Source organism: Homalodisca vitripennis, chromosome 2, assembly GCF_021130785.1.
Source record: "Homalodisca vitripennis isolate AUS2020 chromosome 2, UT_GWSS_2.1, whole genome shotgun sequence".
NCBI classification, from domain to species: domain Eukaryota; kingdom Metazoa; phylum Arthropoda; class Insecta; order Hemiptera; family Cicadellidae; genus Homalodisca; species Homalodisca vitripennis.
Genome location: NC_060208.1, coordinates 110,716,548 through 110,735,687, shown reverse-complemented (window position 1 = coordinate 110,735,687; position 19,140 = coordinate 110,716,548). Strand labels below are relative to the sequence as shown.

The window sequence follows — 19,140 nt, the reverse complement described above, 5'->3', positions numbered from 1 at the left end:
TTTGAGGAAGAATCAGTCATAGCAGAATGCTCTGAATTCTCTGTCAAGGAAACCAAATGGTTTATTTCTTCCTATTTATATGTCTAATGATTGGTTTTAAGCTGAATAAAATAAGATATGAGAGAAATGACATTCTAAAAACATTTGGTACCCTTTAGTTTCTACCCTCCAACTGACGATCAATTTATAAAGGGACATTTCTGTATCGATTTAATGGAAAACTAGTTTGTATAACTGTACAATTTTGTGTAATAACACTCAAAAATGTTTAAAAATGTAATATTTATTTTCATACATTGTTGGCTTGTTAATAAAATCTTTATTCTTTGTTGTCTTGCTATTGTTTGAAGTTATTATAAATCAGGATTTTAAAAGTTGTTGATTAAGTATTTTATTTGTTTATTCAGTAACTTGTTTATTTTTTTCATTGTTATTTTAGCTGTAGTTTTATGTTAATGTGGCTATCTATTCTCATCTTTGCCACTTAACATGTATAATTTTGCTCACTGTTTTTGTTCCTAATGTGAATGCATAAAAGTGTACCTGATGATATTGATTGTCACCCAAAAAACGTAGAACAATCAAAGATCTGAGTTCTGAATGCAAATTGACCCTTGACTTCTAGAACAAAATTCCTACATCCTCTCATGACTCTCACCGCTGCATCTGCTTACCATGAAATGTGCAAAAGTGAATATTTTTATAAACAAGATTTAAGTAACCTATGTAAAAAAATAAGGTAATGTATTGCCTACAAGTAATAGATAAAACTGTTTGTAAGTATTGCAAAATATTGCAAAAGTTCTACCAAATTTGAAACACAATAAATATTCATAAATATAGGTATAAGATATGACAAAGTATGATTAGACACCTCATAGAGACTCAATCACTGTGACTGATACCTGTAGTGTAGTTCGTTGTTTGATCCTCATCTCCGTTGATTCCGATGTTGTCCACCGCCTCAGCTTCATCTTCTGAAACTGACAACACAAAATCTATTAATTTTACTCAATTTACATACACATCACAATAATTAATTGTTTTTTTTTATCTATGTTAGTGACACTTTTTAAAATTATTTTCTAAAGAAATGGGTCAAACACCTGAAATAATAGAATATGAAAAATTGCAAAAAACTGTACTGATAATATTTTGTCTAAATAATAATTTAAAAAAATATGTTGTTCTTATGAGAAAAAACTGAGAAATTGCACTTAGTCATAAAACGACCATTGCACTGTTTACGGAGTGACAGGATATTTTGGATGAGTAAGGTTGGGGATAGGAGCTGCCTTCTTCAAGATTCACGGGGAAGGATTTTGGGCAAAATTATGATCTCAGTCATGTCTCCTTGAAAGAAGGAGAAGCCAGCGTACCAGCATCTCTAGTCAAAGAAGGCAGGAGGTGGCATGTCATTATGTCTAGGTTAGCAACAGCCCTGAACACTTAGGGGGCCTCACCAACTCCAACATTCATCAGACCTATCGCTCTATCCTATATGTCCTTGCACCCCAGTATTTTGACATTTGTGGTATGTGATGTGTCACTCCTGGACATCCATAAGGTTGCCCAGATTTAAGTAACCTATCAGGTTTTTCTGTACATAGTGTAGGTTCAACTGGAGTTCATAAACCAGCCAGAAGTTGAAACGCTCGTTTCTTGGTCTACTGGACGAAAGTTTAGCCTGATCAACTGAACAAAGTTATATTTGCGTAGCGCCAACGCAAAATTCGTCAATCACCAAGGAAATGGAGTGTGTCCGCCCCGACCTTGACCAGATAGATAACTTGGTAGTTGTTATCTGTTACAATGAAGTAGGCTACCGGATGACGAAAGCTGAAGTTCAAGGTTCGTCCACCTAGCGCTGGTAGTGATGAGTCACGAACGGAACGTTGAGCTTAGGAGTTCATGGTCTGTTTAGCGGAGTGCAGAGTTCAAAACATGTGACCGACCCATCTTCCGTGGGAAGATTTCTGTGATTTGTCTATATTTTGAAGAGGTAAGCCAGACTGTACTTTTTGAGTATCCTCGTAATTTTGTTTCCAGGAAATTTAACTTTTTTTATTCAACTACACCGTTTAAACACAAAAAATTTATTTAAACTTACATCGAGTGGTAAAGCCATTCCTGCATGAAAATTAAACATGTAACGGCCATTTGGCACATGTATAATGTTCATGTTAAGTAAGATATGATTTCATTTTATTTAAAAATATGTGCTACGGCTTGTTTTACTTTAAAGTGTAAATTAAACATGTAACAGCCTTTTGGAAATTGTATAATGTTCTCGTTAAGTGAAATATAAATTCATTTTATTTCAAATTGTATGCTATGGCTTGTTTTACTTTAAAGTGTAAAATATGTTAAATTCAGGTAATCCTGATTTGTTCATAACGAGTTGAGCGTTATACTGTGATGCTTTGCGCTAAAACCTATTGTAAGGTTTTAATTGATTTATTGGTAAAACTTTGTGCTTATTGAATTTGGAAGAGAATAAACGTAGTAGTTATAGAATAAAAATGTCTAGGTAATTGTCACACAACCAAATTATTATTGTTTTAATTGTTCATTTCCAATCATAAACTTAGATCACCGTAGTTATCAATTTGTCTGATAGCGGTAATAAATAAATAATACATTCAGACCTAAATAAATTGTGCTGTTATTGTTAAATTGTAAAACTCAAGTCTGTGTATTTATTTTATGTCTGCTTAAAACCTAAATCTTATTATTACCATTTAATTTATGTTTATCAAATGAAGTATTAGCCTATATGTCAATAAAGGTGAAAGTAGAGTAATAACATACAAGTCAAACAAAATCAGAATAAAGTAACAATCTTGTACAGTAATATCAAGTAGTTGTGGGCCTATTTAGTTAAAGTACAAAGTAATAAATTACTTTCAGGTCAAATGTATGATTCTAACTTATGTCAGTCAGTTTTAACCTTGTGTTTTATTGTTCTATTGTAATGCTTATAACGACAGTAAATATGGTTGGTAATGTGTACGGTTAATAACGTTTTAATACTAAATGTATTGTAACATTGAGACCAAAATTAATTAGCGATCAGTTTATATAATATAAACTGTAAAGTCTTAATTGAATGTTAAAAATTAACTCAAGATAAAAATAACTTGTTGGTTATAAACTTTGAATATTTTGGAGCATAAAATGCTAATGTATCTTTATAACTACTTTATTATGTATTCTTTAATACTTAAATGCATATCTTATTTTATCGAATTGTAGATTGGTCAGCATGATATTTTTGATTATTTTTTGGCACAATATAATTATAATTATAAAAACTGTATTGTATGACTGTATGTAAGCACTGTTATGCTGTTTTACTATTTATAAGGAACTGTATAGGGTTCTGATTTTTGTTCCGGACTGTACATCAGGCAGACTGTACACGCTTGGACATTGAGCGGCACAGACTGTACGCAGGGTCTACTGGGAGCTTCGCTGACTGTGAGGAGGACCCGCACCTCACTTCCTTGCGTCACGACCTTGAATGGTTACTTGTTTAAACTAAGTCTGCCTTACCAGTGAGAGCTATAACAACTACGGGAGGGACAGGTCCCCGTATTGTCCCTAAAAGAAGTAAACCCGTCTACCGGGGGGTGGCGCCCCTGATAAAATTCTATATTCAGCTTTTACACTTGGTATTGGTAATAAACCTTAAACACTGCCTTCTGACTTTAACTACTTCAAAACCTCCAACCCCGCCCTATGCAACCAACTGGGACCCGGGACGTTACAAAGTGAACTCCTCCTGGGGCTTGAATAATCCTTAACTGAGAAGTAAAAATGACTACAAACACTGAGAAGCTCAGAGCACTGAACTCTGGGACAGTTTGATTGTCCACTGCCTTGACAGGTTGGTATGGACTTTACTTCTTTTGGAAAGTCACATGGGTCACGTGGTTGTCATATACATGAATACACGGTTCTGGTGCTGAGGCCACTTGCCCATTTGTCTGAGATTATCAGATAGTAGTGGCCAATAGCAGTAGCTGCTTGAAGAACATCCAGGTGGTCAGTAACATCGTAACACTGCCACAATCACTTGGAGACAAGATTTAATTGGTCCAGAAACAATGTATTTTCTTGATAGGTTAAGAGCATATGATGAATGTCCAGTAGTGATTCGGTCCAAAAAAGGTTGGAAATTAGTCATGTATTGGAATTTACTTTAATGTGGGATCAGAATAATATTTTTCCTTTTTAATATCTGTGGTAAGATATGCTAAGTACCTGTATCTTCCCTCCAATTCAAGCAAACATTGGAAAATCTGATGGGGCTATGAAGGTAGTATAAAGCGAAGTCTGATAAAACTTGCTTAATTTTTGCTGTTGTCTATAGTATATTAATACAAAGTATTAATATACAATAGCTGTTTGATTTGCAAAGGAAGAGGTGACAAAGATAGTGTTAGACACAATACAGACCTTAGAAAGAATACATCAAAATATTAGAAAATATTGTAAGGCAAAACAAGAAAATAATTAATGACGCTGAGAGGTGCGGGTAAATATGTAAGCTTGCTTTAAAAATTGTTTCCCTCCCTTTTTGATTAAAGGGATTGTATACAGCAAACAGTCTCTGCAGCTAAACAAATGACAGAAAATATATAACAATGTTTATCGAAAGTCATGCAACACACACAAAATAAATGGATATAACAGGACACAATTTTATTTTTTTCTTTTAAAATTCATTATACGTATTTACAAAATGACCTCTATACCTTGGCAAGTCATGGTTTGAAAAGGACTATTGAAACAATTCAGGCTATGCAAACTCCAGTTCAGTATAAATCTAAAATCAAGGTGTAAGAAAAAATCAAATAAAAAATATCGTTATTTCAGCAGAAAAAGAACCCCAGCATACTGACAAAGGAGATATTGCAGAAACAAGTAAACAAAAGATGGTTGTCTTATTTGTGCAGCCATGGACGAAATTTATTGAATTTCATGTTAACAAGCTATCTAAATCATTTGAGGTTGTTGGTTTTCGTGAAATGGGGGTTTGGCCTTAACAAATATTTTTAAATATTTTTAAATATTAAAGGGAATAAAAAATTGGGAATCTGAAAAATGTCCCAAGTTAACGACTTAGAAGGCGGAATCCTTGTGATGAACAAGGTAGTCAGAAAAAATCTAACAAAACACTTAAGAGACTAGGTAATAAAATTACTACTAAGAATTTTTTGTGGAGGATTAGCACAATAAATAGACATTAGCCATTTAAAATAACAGAGGCAAACATTGGACTTGCAAGGTGAATTTGTGACCTAGTTGATATAAGAGACTGAATCTGAACTGGCTTGTACCCAACGAACGCCAACCATAACCAAAGTGCAACAAGTCCATTGAAAAAGAGAAAAATATAGCAATAGAATTTGCTGTCCCACAACGACATGGACTTTCACCTACCCTGGGGTGACGACGAATTTTCGTAGATCTCACTTTCAGCTCAGAGCTACCTAAAGAGTTGGAAGATTGAGGAGAAAACTTACATCTTCGAGAAGATGCACAAGTGGCAGAAAGCAAACAAAATCCTTTAACCCTTTAACGCTTCACTTGGTCGATATTTCAAACCACCTCATTATTTGCTTGCTCTGTGCACAGCTTTATTTTTACTTGTAATCCCTAGAAGAGCACGGTGGTTTTGAAATTTTCAACCACACCGAAAATTCTTTCTGTGCACACCCTAAAATTTGCAAATTTAACATGTTTTATTGATGATTAAACACTTAATACTGGGGTGTGTATTCTTGACTTGGAAAAATACTTTTAAAAATCTTTTCTTTTATTTGATTTATTTTAGGCTATGGTTGATATTTCGACCAGTGACCTTTCAGTATATGCAATAATACCTCATGCTCACTGTGTTAACAATTTCAACCACTTATGGGATAGGGTTTAAAAAAATGTACAAAATAATAATGAATAATATACAATTATTTAAACCCAAAATAGTTAATCGCATTTAACTGAAACTTAGTTTCATTTTTTAACATAATTGTTATAAAAAAAAACAACAATTATTAAAGCAACAACAGTAATACAAACCAATAAAAAACCAAGATTATCATAAAAACCTTAATTATTTAAAGCAAAAAAAAGTTGTGTAAATATATATATATAACAGCTTAATTCAAACTAACTATTATAACGAAACAGTAATTTAAGTTCAAGTGGTTAAACAATCTATTAAATTTTAAATAGTAAACAATGTTTACATACTGTACATATTAAACTCAAAACATATTTTGATTTAACCATATTCAGAAGGGAAAAAAAAAAAAAATTATAGGCCTAATCATACGTAGTCATTTGGTAATGAAAAACATATTTTAATCTAACCTCAATTAAAAAACTTAAAATATCTTAATTAAAAAAGAAGTAATGAATATAAATGATAGCTTTCAATAGTGGCTTGGTGGAATGGGGCGATGCAGGCTTTAGCACACAGGGCGGCATCACATTTTTTCACAGGCAATTACTTGTGCGCTTACATTTTTTCCTTCGTATTACATCTTGCACATCTACGAGAAGGAAGTCGGAATTGGAAAAAATGTTCTCCAACATTATTAAGGTCTAAAATTCATTACCTTTCTAACCAGTTACTTTGTTTGCAGTTAACTGAAGTATTAGCTTTTGGTTGGTTCTACTTCGGGAAAATTCCCAATGAGTTCTGCTGCACAGCTTTTCACCAAAAAAGTAGTTGTGTCATTGTGGTTTTTCTATTTTCCAGTTGAAATTATACTCTATAAAAAACTTAAATGAGTTGGACTATGATAGATTCTAAAAGGAAAAGAAAAGATTTTGTAAACCACTATTTTTCTTGATTTTCTGGACTATTCCCATAACATTATTAGTTTATAACTACAAAATCATGCTCTAAAATGTCATGTAAACATTTTCAAGCAGTCATTATTTTTGTTTATAACTTGCATTGCCCCAAAGATAATTCGGTCTTATCTGGATAATTTTGTCTTCTAGTGGAGAATATCCAATTAAAAGTGTATAACACCAATTCAGAAATCTATAAAGATAAAACTTTTAATTAATTGATTAATAAAATTACCATAATTTTTAAGGACAAAATTTAATTTAGGGGGTGTGTTATTTAATTTTGTTTTAAGAGTCTATATGGCTAATATAATTTAAAAACAAAGGCATAATGTAAAGTCCATATATCACAACCAATGCTAAAAAATTTTAAATGTGATTACCAATCTCACCTTTACTCAGCTGCAGTTAAAAACGTAAATGGCAAACAGGATTTTCTCTATGAGTCACTATTCCTAGAACGCACGCTGGTTCCGCAGAATGAGCCAACGTTTTTTTGTTTATCTCGATACGAGTGCAGTACAAGTTCCGCCAGTTTCACGTCTAATTTTCATATCCCAACATGTCAGGTGGAATTCCACGAATGGCTAGCTGCTGACAAGGACTATATTCGCCCATTCCTTATGAGCCAAACTTACCTTCATTGAAAGTTGGCTTGAAAATATCACCCACTCGTGGCGTAATACGAAACTTGAATGCATTTTTGGGTTGTGCACAAGGAAGTTTTACAAGTGGTCGGATATTTTCGACCAAGTGAGCGTTAAGGGAATTAAAACATATTTTAGGGCAATCCTATAAAGGGTTTAAACGCCAAATTTTCGACTCCTTTAGTTTCCAATAGTTTTATAGTCATTACTCATAAACAAACTTTAATTCCATAATATGTACCAGGTACAAAAAATAGCGTCACTACACAATTAAAACTAAATACTCATAATTATGTTTAAAATATAAATAAAAACTGGTAACATTATTTAAATTTAAATGATACAACTTACATCTATAACAATTTATCTTCAGTTCTTATTTAAATTAATTAGGTTTGGTTTTATATTGAACATATCCCCGAAAAGATTATAGAGGATATACTTAAATGAAATAATTATTTACTCCCTTTTTTAAATTTTGAAGATCTGCTACATTATAAATTTTTGTTGGTAAATTATGTAAATATCATACACCTGTGTAACATGTTCTGAGACTCTTGTTCTTTTCCTTATGTAAAATCGAGATAGTGTTTTCACATGAAGTTATTTATAATGATATGTTTAGTTTAACTTTTTTTAGTATAGGATCAAAAAACTTATTATTGATTCAAATATATGGTAAAACCATTATACGGTAAGAATTCAAAGTAAAAAAATATTTAACATTAATCTGTATATCTTACATGTTTCATGACTCAAAGATTTTTTTGTGGGACCAATAGGCTATCTAAATGCTTATTGTTGTTGCTCCATACATGCTTATTCCGTAAACTAAATTTGAGTGGATCAATGAGGAATATATTAATTTAAGTGTATTTAAATTACTAATTTTTACCATTTGTCACAATGTGTATAGTCCAGTAGGCAGACATCTTATTAGTAACATAATTTACATGTTTATCCCAAGCTAAATTCTCATCTATTATAAGTCCTATAAACTTTGGCGCAGATATAAATTAATGAAAAATAACAAGAGCACTGAAACTACAGATAGTAATTTAAGTAATTTAGATAGTAAAAATATTATTGTTTGCCCTGCATACTTGTAAATATTAAATTAGTTATAGACAAAATTTACAATTTAGATGGTTATAAAAATTATGTTGATCTATGTCACATGTTAAAATGTCACATGACTGTACTCAGTTTGTTTAAAAATTTATTTATACTGCAATTTTCTCATTATTATCATGGTTACCCGTTACAGCAATGTAGAAACTGATAACTATAAGTGAGTTCGTTCTTGAGAAATTGTGCAGACAGATATAAAGAAATGAAATCTTTCCACCATACTACGTCATAGGTTTCATTAATACTCTGCCAATAAAATCTCTAATAATGCATGTTAGGAGGTTTGTTAAAAGTAAAACTAATGTTTTAATTTGTTTGCAGTATTTTAAATTTTTAACTAATTCAAATGTTCAATAATTCTTGACTAACCAATTATAAATAATTAGAAACCTCAACCTGTTTCCGATAGGAGTAGAAATGTGAGAGATAATGATATTTCCAATTTATTTAAATGAGTGAGATATATATATATATATATATATAATTTTTTCAATAAATAAATAAATATATATATATATATATATTTTTTATAATAAATAAATAAATAAATATATATATATATATATATAAATGAATATAATCTAATAATATATAAATGAGAAAATATTTAAATGCTTTAATTCTTATAAAAACAAGAGATGAAAATCATGACATGAATTTGATATCTTAAAACAATTTCTTATATTATATGAATACAATTAATACTGGACTTTATATATAGTTTAATAATATACAAGTATCATAAACAAAATATTTACACATAATATGTACACAGAATCCTTACCTCATATCAGATGTTACAGACAAACACTCTGTATAGCTATAGCGCCTTCATGCATATCGGGTTAGGAGTTGACTAATAGACCCAATTTTGTTTTAAAACGCTTTTTTTGAGACAGAAGAAAGTTGAGACAATGATCATGTGAGTAAATGCCCTAGCATTTCTTATTTGAGGTTCGGTGCATTATAGGGTCTTTGTATCAACCCTTTGATGCATATATTGCAACTTATTCTGAAATCCAGATTGTTGATTATACAAACCTTTTTCTATTTTTCAACTTTTAATATGTATTTGTGCTGTTGATACAAAGATCTGTAGTGTAAACTGCGCAATTGAATGAGTGAATTCAAAAGATGTAAAAAGGGTCATAGCATCAACAAACTCATTTGTAGTTGTGTTCTTATTTTCTTAATATGGTTGTTGTTACAACGTTTCTGGAGTAAAAGAGATACCCCCTCATTACTTACGGGAAAACTAAAATTTTATGGTATTTCATGAAACTCATTAGCAAGGTTTCAGTTATTACTTACTGAGAGAAAGGAAGAACAATACTTAAAAATAATGGTATTAAACATATATTATCATGGGCTAATATAAGTAGCGGTGTCCCTCAAGGGTCAATTTTAGCCCTTTGTTATTCATTATTTTTATAAATGATCTGCTATATAACGTTAAGAATGATTGGATATTGTATGTGCATGGCACAAAATCCCTGGTAAAATGTAATAAAAGGCAGGATATAAAATTATAAATTGTCAATTCTCTTGTAGATTTACATAAAATGGTTTATATATAATGGTCTTATATTAAATAGTGATAAGACTCAGATTGTAAAATTTCAGACAGTTCAAAATAAGGACTTTTCAAAATTCACAATAGATTTCAAGAACACATCTCTGGCTGCTGTAGAGTTTAGTAAATTTTTAGGACTGGTTATAGACAAAAATTTATCCTGGAGACCATATGTTGATATTTTAAACAAAAAAAACTAAGCTTAGCTTGCTATGAAATGTACACTTTCGAGGGAGTTGTTTGATCTTAAGACTAGACTTATTGCTTATTATTCTTTTTTCTACTTAGCACAATATGGAATTAAAATCTGGGGAAGTAGTTCTTATATTCTTTCCGTTTTTAAACTTCAAGAGAGATATGCAAGAACAATGCTGTTTTTAAATGAAAGAACTTCTTGTAAAGAAATTTTAGAAATTTTAACCATACCATCATTGTATATTTATAGTTATTTAATTTTTATTTATAGTCACTTTCAGCACATTTTAATCACTATGAACACAGTTATAACACTCATTTTAAAGATAAAGTGAAGGTTCCCATGCACAAGTAAACATTATTTGAAATTTCGCCAAGTTATATGGGAACTAAATTTTATAATAAGCTACCTTTTCATGTAAAGCTGCTGACAAGGACTTGTTTAAAGAGTGCGATACAAAATTTACTGATAAGAAAGCTTATTATGGAATATCCAAGTTTTGGCAGGATAATCTATAGCTCATCTAGAACTTAGTTTTAAATTTATGACCATACAATTTTATATTTCTAATATTGTATATGTAATTTGTTTGTTTCTTTGTTCAAATTGTATGTATTGTATGACTACTCATAACACTATTGTAAATTAATATAGGTTTAGTATTTTAAACATCTTTCCGTAAATATTATTGGTGAGCAACCTGTGTTCACACAACATTGATAGTGGTAAAATTATAAATATCATGTTGAAATAAAGTTCTTAATAAAAATTATCAAAAATAATACAAAAAATAATAATACAAGATTTCCAAAAATGGGTTAGACATGATTTGATATTAACAATTATGACAGAAAACAAAAACCGAAAGAGATTACTACAGAGTTTTATGAAAGATCTATTTTTAAAAGACTTGAACTCTTTACGCTAACTAATTACTACATCAAATACACATATAGTATTATTTTGTTAGTTAAAAATATAATTTCACAGTGTAGTAATAATACTTAAGAATCTTGAACTAGCAGATGAGTAGTTGATCTCATAAATATAGCTTGATTTATGATAACATAAAAATTGACGTTTTAAAATGTTTGATACTTTGTTTGATAATACATCCAAAAAATATATTTTGTCTTTATTTCTGTGTTTGTACTTTTGACTAGTTGTAATATTCTTATAAGTAAATAGTTTTTACAATTTCTTCTAGGCAATAATTAAGTAAATAAAGCTATACTAAAGAAAGCAATGCATATTTTGTTCTTCAGTTGATATTTTTAAAGCACATTAATTAAAGGGTCCTAGGTGACAAAATATGGCTCTCCATAGCAATTACCAAAATATTTAAAGAATTTAATTGTGTTAACAATGTTTCGGCGTAGCCATGAAACTAGAAAACTAGTCTTAAAACTGGTCATGTAAGCCGAAAAATTAAAAATAGTAACATAAGTATTTTAATAAAACATTAGATTCAAATTTTATATATTTTGACTAGAAATAACCACATCTAAGCTTTGGATATAAAAAAAAATTAAAAATTAAGTTCTAGATATCAAGTTGCACAAGAACCTACATGAAATTTGAAAAATAATAAATAATGAAATGAATGTCTATGAATATAAATAAAACAAAAGTAAAGTAATGGAAATAAATTGTATACAACAACCACAACCTCTGCTTTTCTTCATTTGATATTAATCCTTATTAATCTTTATTTTATGTAGACAAACTTTTACATCCAGAACTTTGGGACTCATCCAAAACATATGATAATTTAAATTTAATGGAAGTTACATTATGTAAAAAAGATATGTTACCTTGTTCAATTATTTCTTCCTCTTCTTCCTCCACCTCTTCTTCTTCTTCTTCCTCCTCATCACTAGACACAGAAGTGATCACTGGTCCACCGTTGTCAGTTTTAAGTGCCTAAACAAGTCATAATCAACTTGAGGCAGTTTTAAATTATGTTTAAAAAGATAACAGTCAGTTTAGATATTGAGCTATACATCAATTTATTTAACATTTCAAAAGAAAATCCAGTTAATTTAGTTTGATAACATAAAAAAGTATATCTAGACGGAAATTTGATTTCCTAACTCAAATTTACAATATAGTTTTACTACAGTAACTTGGACTTTCGGGATTGAAGTAAATCCAGAATATTGAATATCTGGACAAAATGAAATCAGCTTAAAAAAAACTAAAAAAAAAACATGTATACAATACAATTTTACATGCATTAAATAATTATTAAAGCCAATGTTTGTATTACAAAATACAATTATTTCAGTTTCATTATGGTAGACTTCCAAAAACACGATGCAATAATGACAGAAAAGTTGAGTTGACGAAATGTTGAAAGAATGTAAATAATATGTTAACAGTTTAAGAGTGTAAATTTTCAGGAAAGTTAAAGGCTGTATCTACATATAAAATTAACAGCTTTTATCAGTCTAGTAACAAAACACAGTTACATATTAATTCCAAACAACAACTTGAAGAGATGCAAACGTCTGTGTACTGCAACATAATATGAGTCCAGGTGTCTGTAAAATACACCTATATGTGAAGCAGAAAAATACTGCAACAGTACCTCCAAGCTTCCCTTCCTTCGGACAAGTCCAAGTGTCCAAGAAATGGCATGCAGGACTAAATAATGTGTTTATAGTACATAATATACGTCTTGTGATAAGTGCTGGGTGGGAGTGGTGTGTTTGGTCCATCACCATACTTTGTTGATTTGTTAATGTATGCTTATTAACCCTTTGTATTTGAACTGAAACCTACATAAGAGGGCATGTATGAGTTCTTGAAACGTAACGTTAGCAAAAGTTGGAAATTTTTTAACTTTTCAAATCATAAGTCATAGTTAATGAGCTTAAAACAAAGAATGAAACAAGGCTTGTATTATTGTAGATTTTCTGTAGTAAAATAAAAAACATGTTTAGACTAAAAATAAAAACATTCCACCCATAATTACTTGCACCCAACCTAGTAAAATTGTATCATTAAAATAAATGACATAATTTTCTTTTACAATTTGATGACGTACTATAATAAATAACTATTTTATAATAACATACACTTTAATTTATTTAAACACATGTGGGTTTTGTGTGTTTAAAAAAAAAATTGAATAGGTTGTTTGTTTTAAAACCGTATTAGATATTTGATTTACTTTAAACTGCCTTTCTATATTTGTAATGGTTTAATAAAAAATAAATTAAAAACAAAATAAAAGGTAAAATAGACAATGAATATTAAAACTAACAAAATTGTAACATCTCCAACAGATCAGATTACATGTATTGAATAATGAATTACAACCAATGTCCAATTTTCTAAAAGCAGTTAGCAAATGTAACTAAGTAGATAATGTCATAATTATGAAATTATTATTTTATTCAATGAACATTCCTTTAAACTCATGATCGTTGAGCATTCTTTGTCTGGGGGTCATGTAACACATTTATCAAATTCCAACAGTTGCAAACTCGGCCAACAATCAATGTATGTAGTTTGAAAAAAATTTGAGATGTTCTAGTTCTGTGTTTATGTCATCATTTTGAGTTTACTCAACAGAAAGACAGAAAACAATTGTTTTAGAAAAGGTAACTTTATAATAAATTAGTTAATTTTTTACAAAATGTTTAATAACAGCCAATGACAGAGGTTATTGTGTTAGTGGACTGAGCATCATTAAGTTGTGGTCTTACGTCGTCCAGCCCGATGAGTGAGAGTGTAACTTTGCCAGCCAATATAACAGGAGACTCATCATTCTCCTGAGTCAATTTCTCTATCTCTGACTGGCTGACCAGGAGCTGACTCTGGGAGGGTAGAGAACCCTCTAGATATATACTCTGGGGCTCAGGGGTCGGTACAGTGGGTGTGGTACTACGGGAGGTCAGGGGAGTTGGAGGCCTGCTCCACTTCTGTCCTCCCTCCACACTCTCGGTCATCTCCATCCCCACTACCTGCACTGCCCCTCCCCCACTCTTCTCCTCTACCTGCTCGGGTGATCCAGATTCCTCTTCCTTGGTGTCTTCCTTTGTTGCTGCCTCTACTGCCATCGGTTCAGATGGTGTGTCCTGAAAATAGCAAAGGGTGTTTGAATAAACAATTTATCCTTTCTGAAAAGTTAATGGTTAAAGTGAAAGGAGGTTATTTTGCAGCTAGTGCCGTTCTTACTGAACAGTGAGAACTCTGGGCAGATACACAACATCAGGGCTGGCCAAAATAGAGTTAAATCAGTTAGGAATACAGATTTTATATTTTTAAGACTCCATAATTTACTAAACACTTTATCACAATATTATATACTTAATTATTGAGATTTGCAATACGTAGCCTATACAAGGTATATGTCATTAAAAAAAGTTGTTGCAACACCTTATCTTAATTTAAAAACAAATCTGAAACAAAACCAATGTCACGACTTTTTGTTTCACAAAGCAACAAGATCCAACTGAATTTGTTAAAACTGCTTTATAATATCAAATTGAATGAAACAACTGTAATGTATTTTACGGTTGTTTGAGATTTAAAATATTTTAAGAAAAATTGCGCCATCATTCAAACTTAACAAGTATAGTATATTAAAACATAGTCCTTAAAACTCAAAAAAGTTGATTTTATAAGAAAGAATAAACTTTAGTATTTATATTCCATTTAGATAAATGAAACACAATTGCAGAATTGTTATCAAAATAAAAATTCTTTTTTTACATTTTAATTTAAAACTAGCAAACTGTCTCTAAACACAGAGTTTTGATACCTGAAAAGGTTTTGGCTATGATTTGATAAGTTTCAAACAACGAAAAATAAAACAATCTAAAATAATTAATGACTAACAATGAATATTTTAGTGGTTCTATAACAAGTACAAAGCTTAGCAAATGACATGCAAGTACAACAAATTACAAAGAACAAAATGCAAAACGAAAATCGAGGACAATCTCAAGCCTTGTCGCTGAGCCACTGACAGTGAGCTACTCGTTATCGTTATGTGTTATGTGTATCTAGTACTCATGAACTCGTTCTATTGTTCTACAAGTTACAAATTCTGTCAACAATGTGTATGGTGAAATTTTCGAGATTAGCTGTATAATGTTTTATTATAAAAAGTATTACATTTAATGATTTCCCTGTAAGTAACAAATATAAATATAATGGTTTGTGATGTTAACTTGTAACTTGTAAATGTGTAAGAACGTATCCTAGATCTACCACTCATTATGCTGTACACATCATCATCATGCACATTGTGTCTAAATGTTGATGTTAATTTGATGAGATTAATATTTTTAAATAATTAAAACTAGTTGTAGTTGTTTAAATTTAGAGATAATCAATAAGTCTGTTGTAAAAAATTATTTACAGTACATATTTAAAAATATATAATTATAATTACATTTGCAATCGTTTCCTAAATAAATTCCTTTTAACCAGAAACCTAGCACTAAATATTTAAACTACAATATTCCTAGCTATAGTTATATTTTAAAGTTTAAAAGACTGACAATTACGAAATAAACATTTTCTAAAAAACCACAGCCCTATTTTATTTTAATTTACATTTTTCTGCTTATTCATGATTCATGTTTTTACTAAAGAATATTTATTAAGAAACTGGAATCATAATGAACAAAGAATCAAGGTTACAAGAAAAGGATCAATTAATGGGCATCTGCATAGAACGTGTGGCTGAGATGATTGCTAAACCCAGACACACCAAATACTACCTTGCTCTTTAGTCCTTGATTAATTACTTCTTACGGATTTGAGTTTTACATTGTGAGCATGTGTTTGTGAATATGAAATGAAATGAAAAATGCCTTTATTAAAGAGGCAGAGTTAGGACTACTAAGCCCTCTCTACAACTCAACCTCATATTGTATACAGTAAATTTACAATAGTTTGATACAATTGTGGTAAATTATCAATTTATACTTTAAATATTAAATAACAAAATTGCTTAACCTATACAAAACTAAATGAACTTGAAAATCTATATATTGAAATGAATTCCAATTTTTAAATACGTACAAGTATGTGCTTGTAAGTTTAGATAAAGCAATTACATTGTGATCATATGTTTGTGAGTGTTACCAATGTAAGTATAAGTTTATAAGGTTATAGTGTGAGTTTTTGAGTTTTACAGAGTGAAGAGTTTATGTGTTTTATACTGTAAGCATGATTATGAATGTTAAAATGGATATTTAAATTTAAGTTCAAGTTTGTAGCCATTACATTATGAATTCTTGTTCACAAGTGTAACAACATATTACCAAATTTTGTGCAAAATTTAATTAATAAATAAAAAATAACACACTGATGTACTGAATACACGTTTTGTGTTATTTCTTTAATAAGTATCAGCAACAAGACAATAAATCTCAGCTAAAAGACCTTCTTTCCATTCTGATATGTATATATAAAGCCCTTAAGCATTTGACATCTAATTCTTATACACACCACACAATGATGTTTAAATCTCAAAGTTATGAATAAAAGCTGTTATGATGACAAGATTATCAACATAGTTTACTGTATATGAATGCACTAAACATTGGACGAAGTTCCAACAGACTTCAATAAAAACATACTGTACCAAAAAGTCGTTGTAGACAGAAATAAAAGCAACTGGGAAGCATTCAACTAATACAAAAGATGCAATCCACTTTGATATTACAATATCAGCCACTCAGGGAATACTTTTATGAGAAAATTCTGAAAAGCCACTTGGATATGTGCCTTAATGTAAATGACTGCAGGACACCAATTTTTATATACTTTACTGAACTATATTATAACCTGATACAAATGAAATAAAAATAAGAAAACATGTTAATTGGTTGCCTTCATATCTCAGCAATTCACTGGAGAAATGAGATCCATAATCAGCCAGATCCAGATAAAAACAGCCAACTATATTACAAACAACATGATGGAAATATACAGATGTGTGGTGTTTATAGGGGAGGAATGTCATGACAAGAAGGTTTCTAGTGCTCCCTAATCCACTACATAACTGGACTTAATTTAGTGTAAATGACACAGTTCTGGTGGGAGTAAGTGAAGTTGACCAGTGGTGACTTTCTTAAACAGCTGAGAACTAAGACACAACTTCACTAACTTGTATTATACCTGGCACACAGTCTGTGGTAACAACCTCTTTCGCAGACCACATCAGATCAGTTCACAGTACCCCTTGTCAATGTTGAATAACTATTCTTGTGTGATGGTTTGTTAAGTATTGGTTAAGGCTGGGAACGCTGTGTCGTAAACATAATCATTACGCTTAAACCTTTGACTGGTGGGTTTTTTTCTCAGTAAAAGTGCCCTAAAAAGTTAGTTAAAAAAACTTTAGACATTTTTTAGGTCATTTGGGTTTACTGCAGTACAAGTGTTATAAAAAATACTCAATTAAACGTTTTTTAAGTTTTGTTTTTGAGTATTTAGACAGAAATTAATCTAATTATGCATAAAAGTTATATCTACAAAATTTGAGTATAAGATAAAATATTTAGTATTCTTTTTTATAAAAATAGTAATGTACAAGTTAGTAACAGTACACAAGTATTTTCAGAAATCTTTGATGATATGAAAGGCACAGAAACAATCGGGCACACAGCGCGGAACTGATTGTTATCAAATGTCAGAAAAGTGGGTCTGAATGAAAAAATAAAAGAGCAATTTATTGGGAACAACAAAAAACTACTTGAAAATGTTTCTTAATAATTCCATTAGATCGTATATGTATTCAGGCGAGACATTATTCATCACAAAACATTGTGAAAACTTTTACCACCGTAGTGCTTCCTGCACGGCTATCAGGATTACTGTGGGTGGCAGATAGGGTGCTCCCAAATTTGTTTTGGAATTACAAATTTGTCAAAGGGTTAATGTAAGCACACACCAACTTGCCTGTTATACGAAAAAACCTTCATACATTGGCCCCAAATTCATGAACTTACTCCAGGATGAACCATAAGACAAAGGAAATGGTATCTCCAAATGGCTCATGGAAAGGTATTTTACACTGCTGATGAATTTACCAAGTGAAGGAGACACTACAACTAAGAAAAAGCTCCAAGTAAGGAACAAGAACAGGATAAGCAATTTTAATGTTCTTTTCTGTAATACCAATTCTGTACTCAAAGTATATGAATTAAATTGCAGGTAATGTGTTCTATAGCAATACTGTATTTGCCTATATGTATTGCAGTTTATTTGAACATCAACAAGATCCCAATCTGGAATCATTAAAAAACAGAATCCATCCAGGTTGTTCAAACAGTGATATCTGATTTGGATTCCCTGTGTTGCTAAGAGTTTGGGTTTTACCTAAACTGCTAGAAGACATTATGGTTACAGCTCTCTGAGGCCGTCACACGTAGTTCACCAGATGGAACAGGGTAATAGAGCTCCAAGTGATATAATTATGGGTGGTAATGCCATTCCTATCACTTACTTTTTCTCCCATTTCCGTGTTTTTTACTCACTGTTTCTGTTGCTGAAATAAAACCATGAACAAACAATAAGGAGTTCTATTTCAAGTTGATTTCTTGTTTCATGAAGTAACAACTATTGTCTTGAAAAAATGATTATGTATAAGTAGGCACAAAACTGTATCCTCTGAACAATAAACACACAAATAAAACTATGTACAGGGGACATATACTCAGTCACTCTCCAGAACACGTGTAGGTGGTGAACCCATATAT

The 19,140-nt window shown here is 30.7% G+C and overlaps 1 protein-coding gene across 8 annotated transcripts in view; it reads right to left on the bottom strand.

Annotated features, from left to right (window-relative positions):
- Positions 1-19,140, bottom strand: part of LOC124354591 (FK506-binding protein 5) — a 55,341-nt gene that overhangs the window by 3,221 nt on the left and 32,980 nt on the right. For 6 of the 8 annotated variants that reach the window (XM_046805169.1, XM_046805162.1, XM_046805165.1 and 3 more), the window contains 3 exons: positions 14,131-14,502; positions 12,232-12,340; positions 906-983 (listed from right to left, as the gene is read on the bottom strand). In XM_046805169.1, coding sequence (XP_046661125.1) covers positions 906-983; positions 12,232-12,340; positions 14,131-14,502 — 559 coding nt within the window. The remainder of the gene's footprint in view (positions 1-905; positions 984-12,231; positions 12,341-14,130; positions 14,503-19,140) is intronic. The other 2 variants (XM_046805167.1, XM_046805168.1) reach the window with 1 other exon arrangement.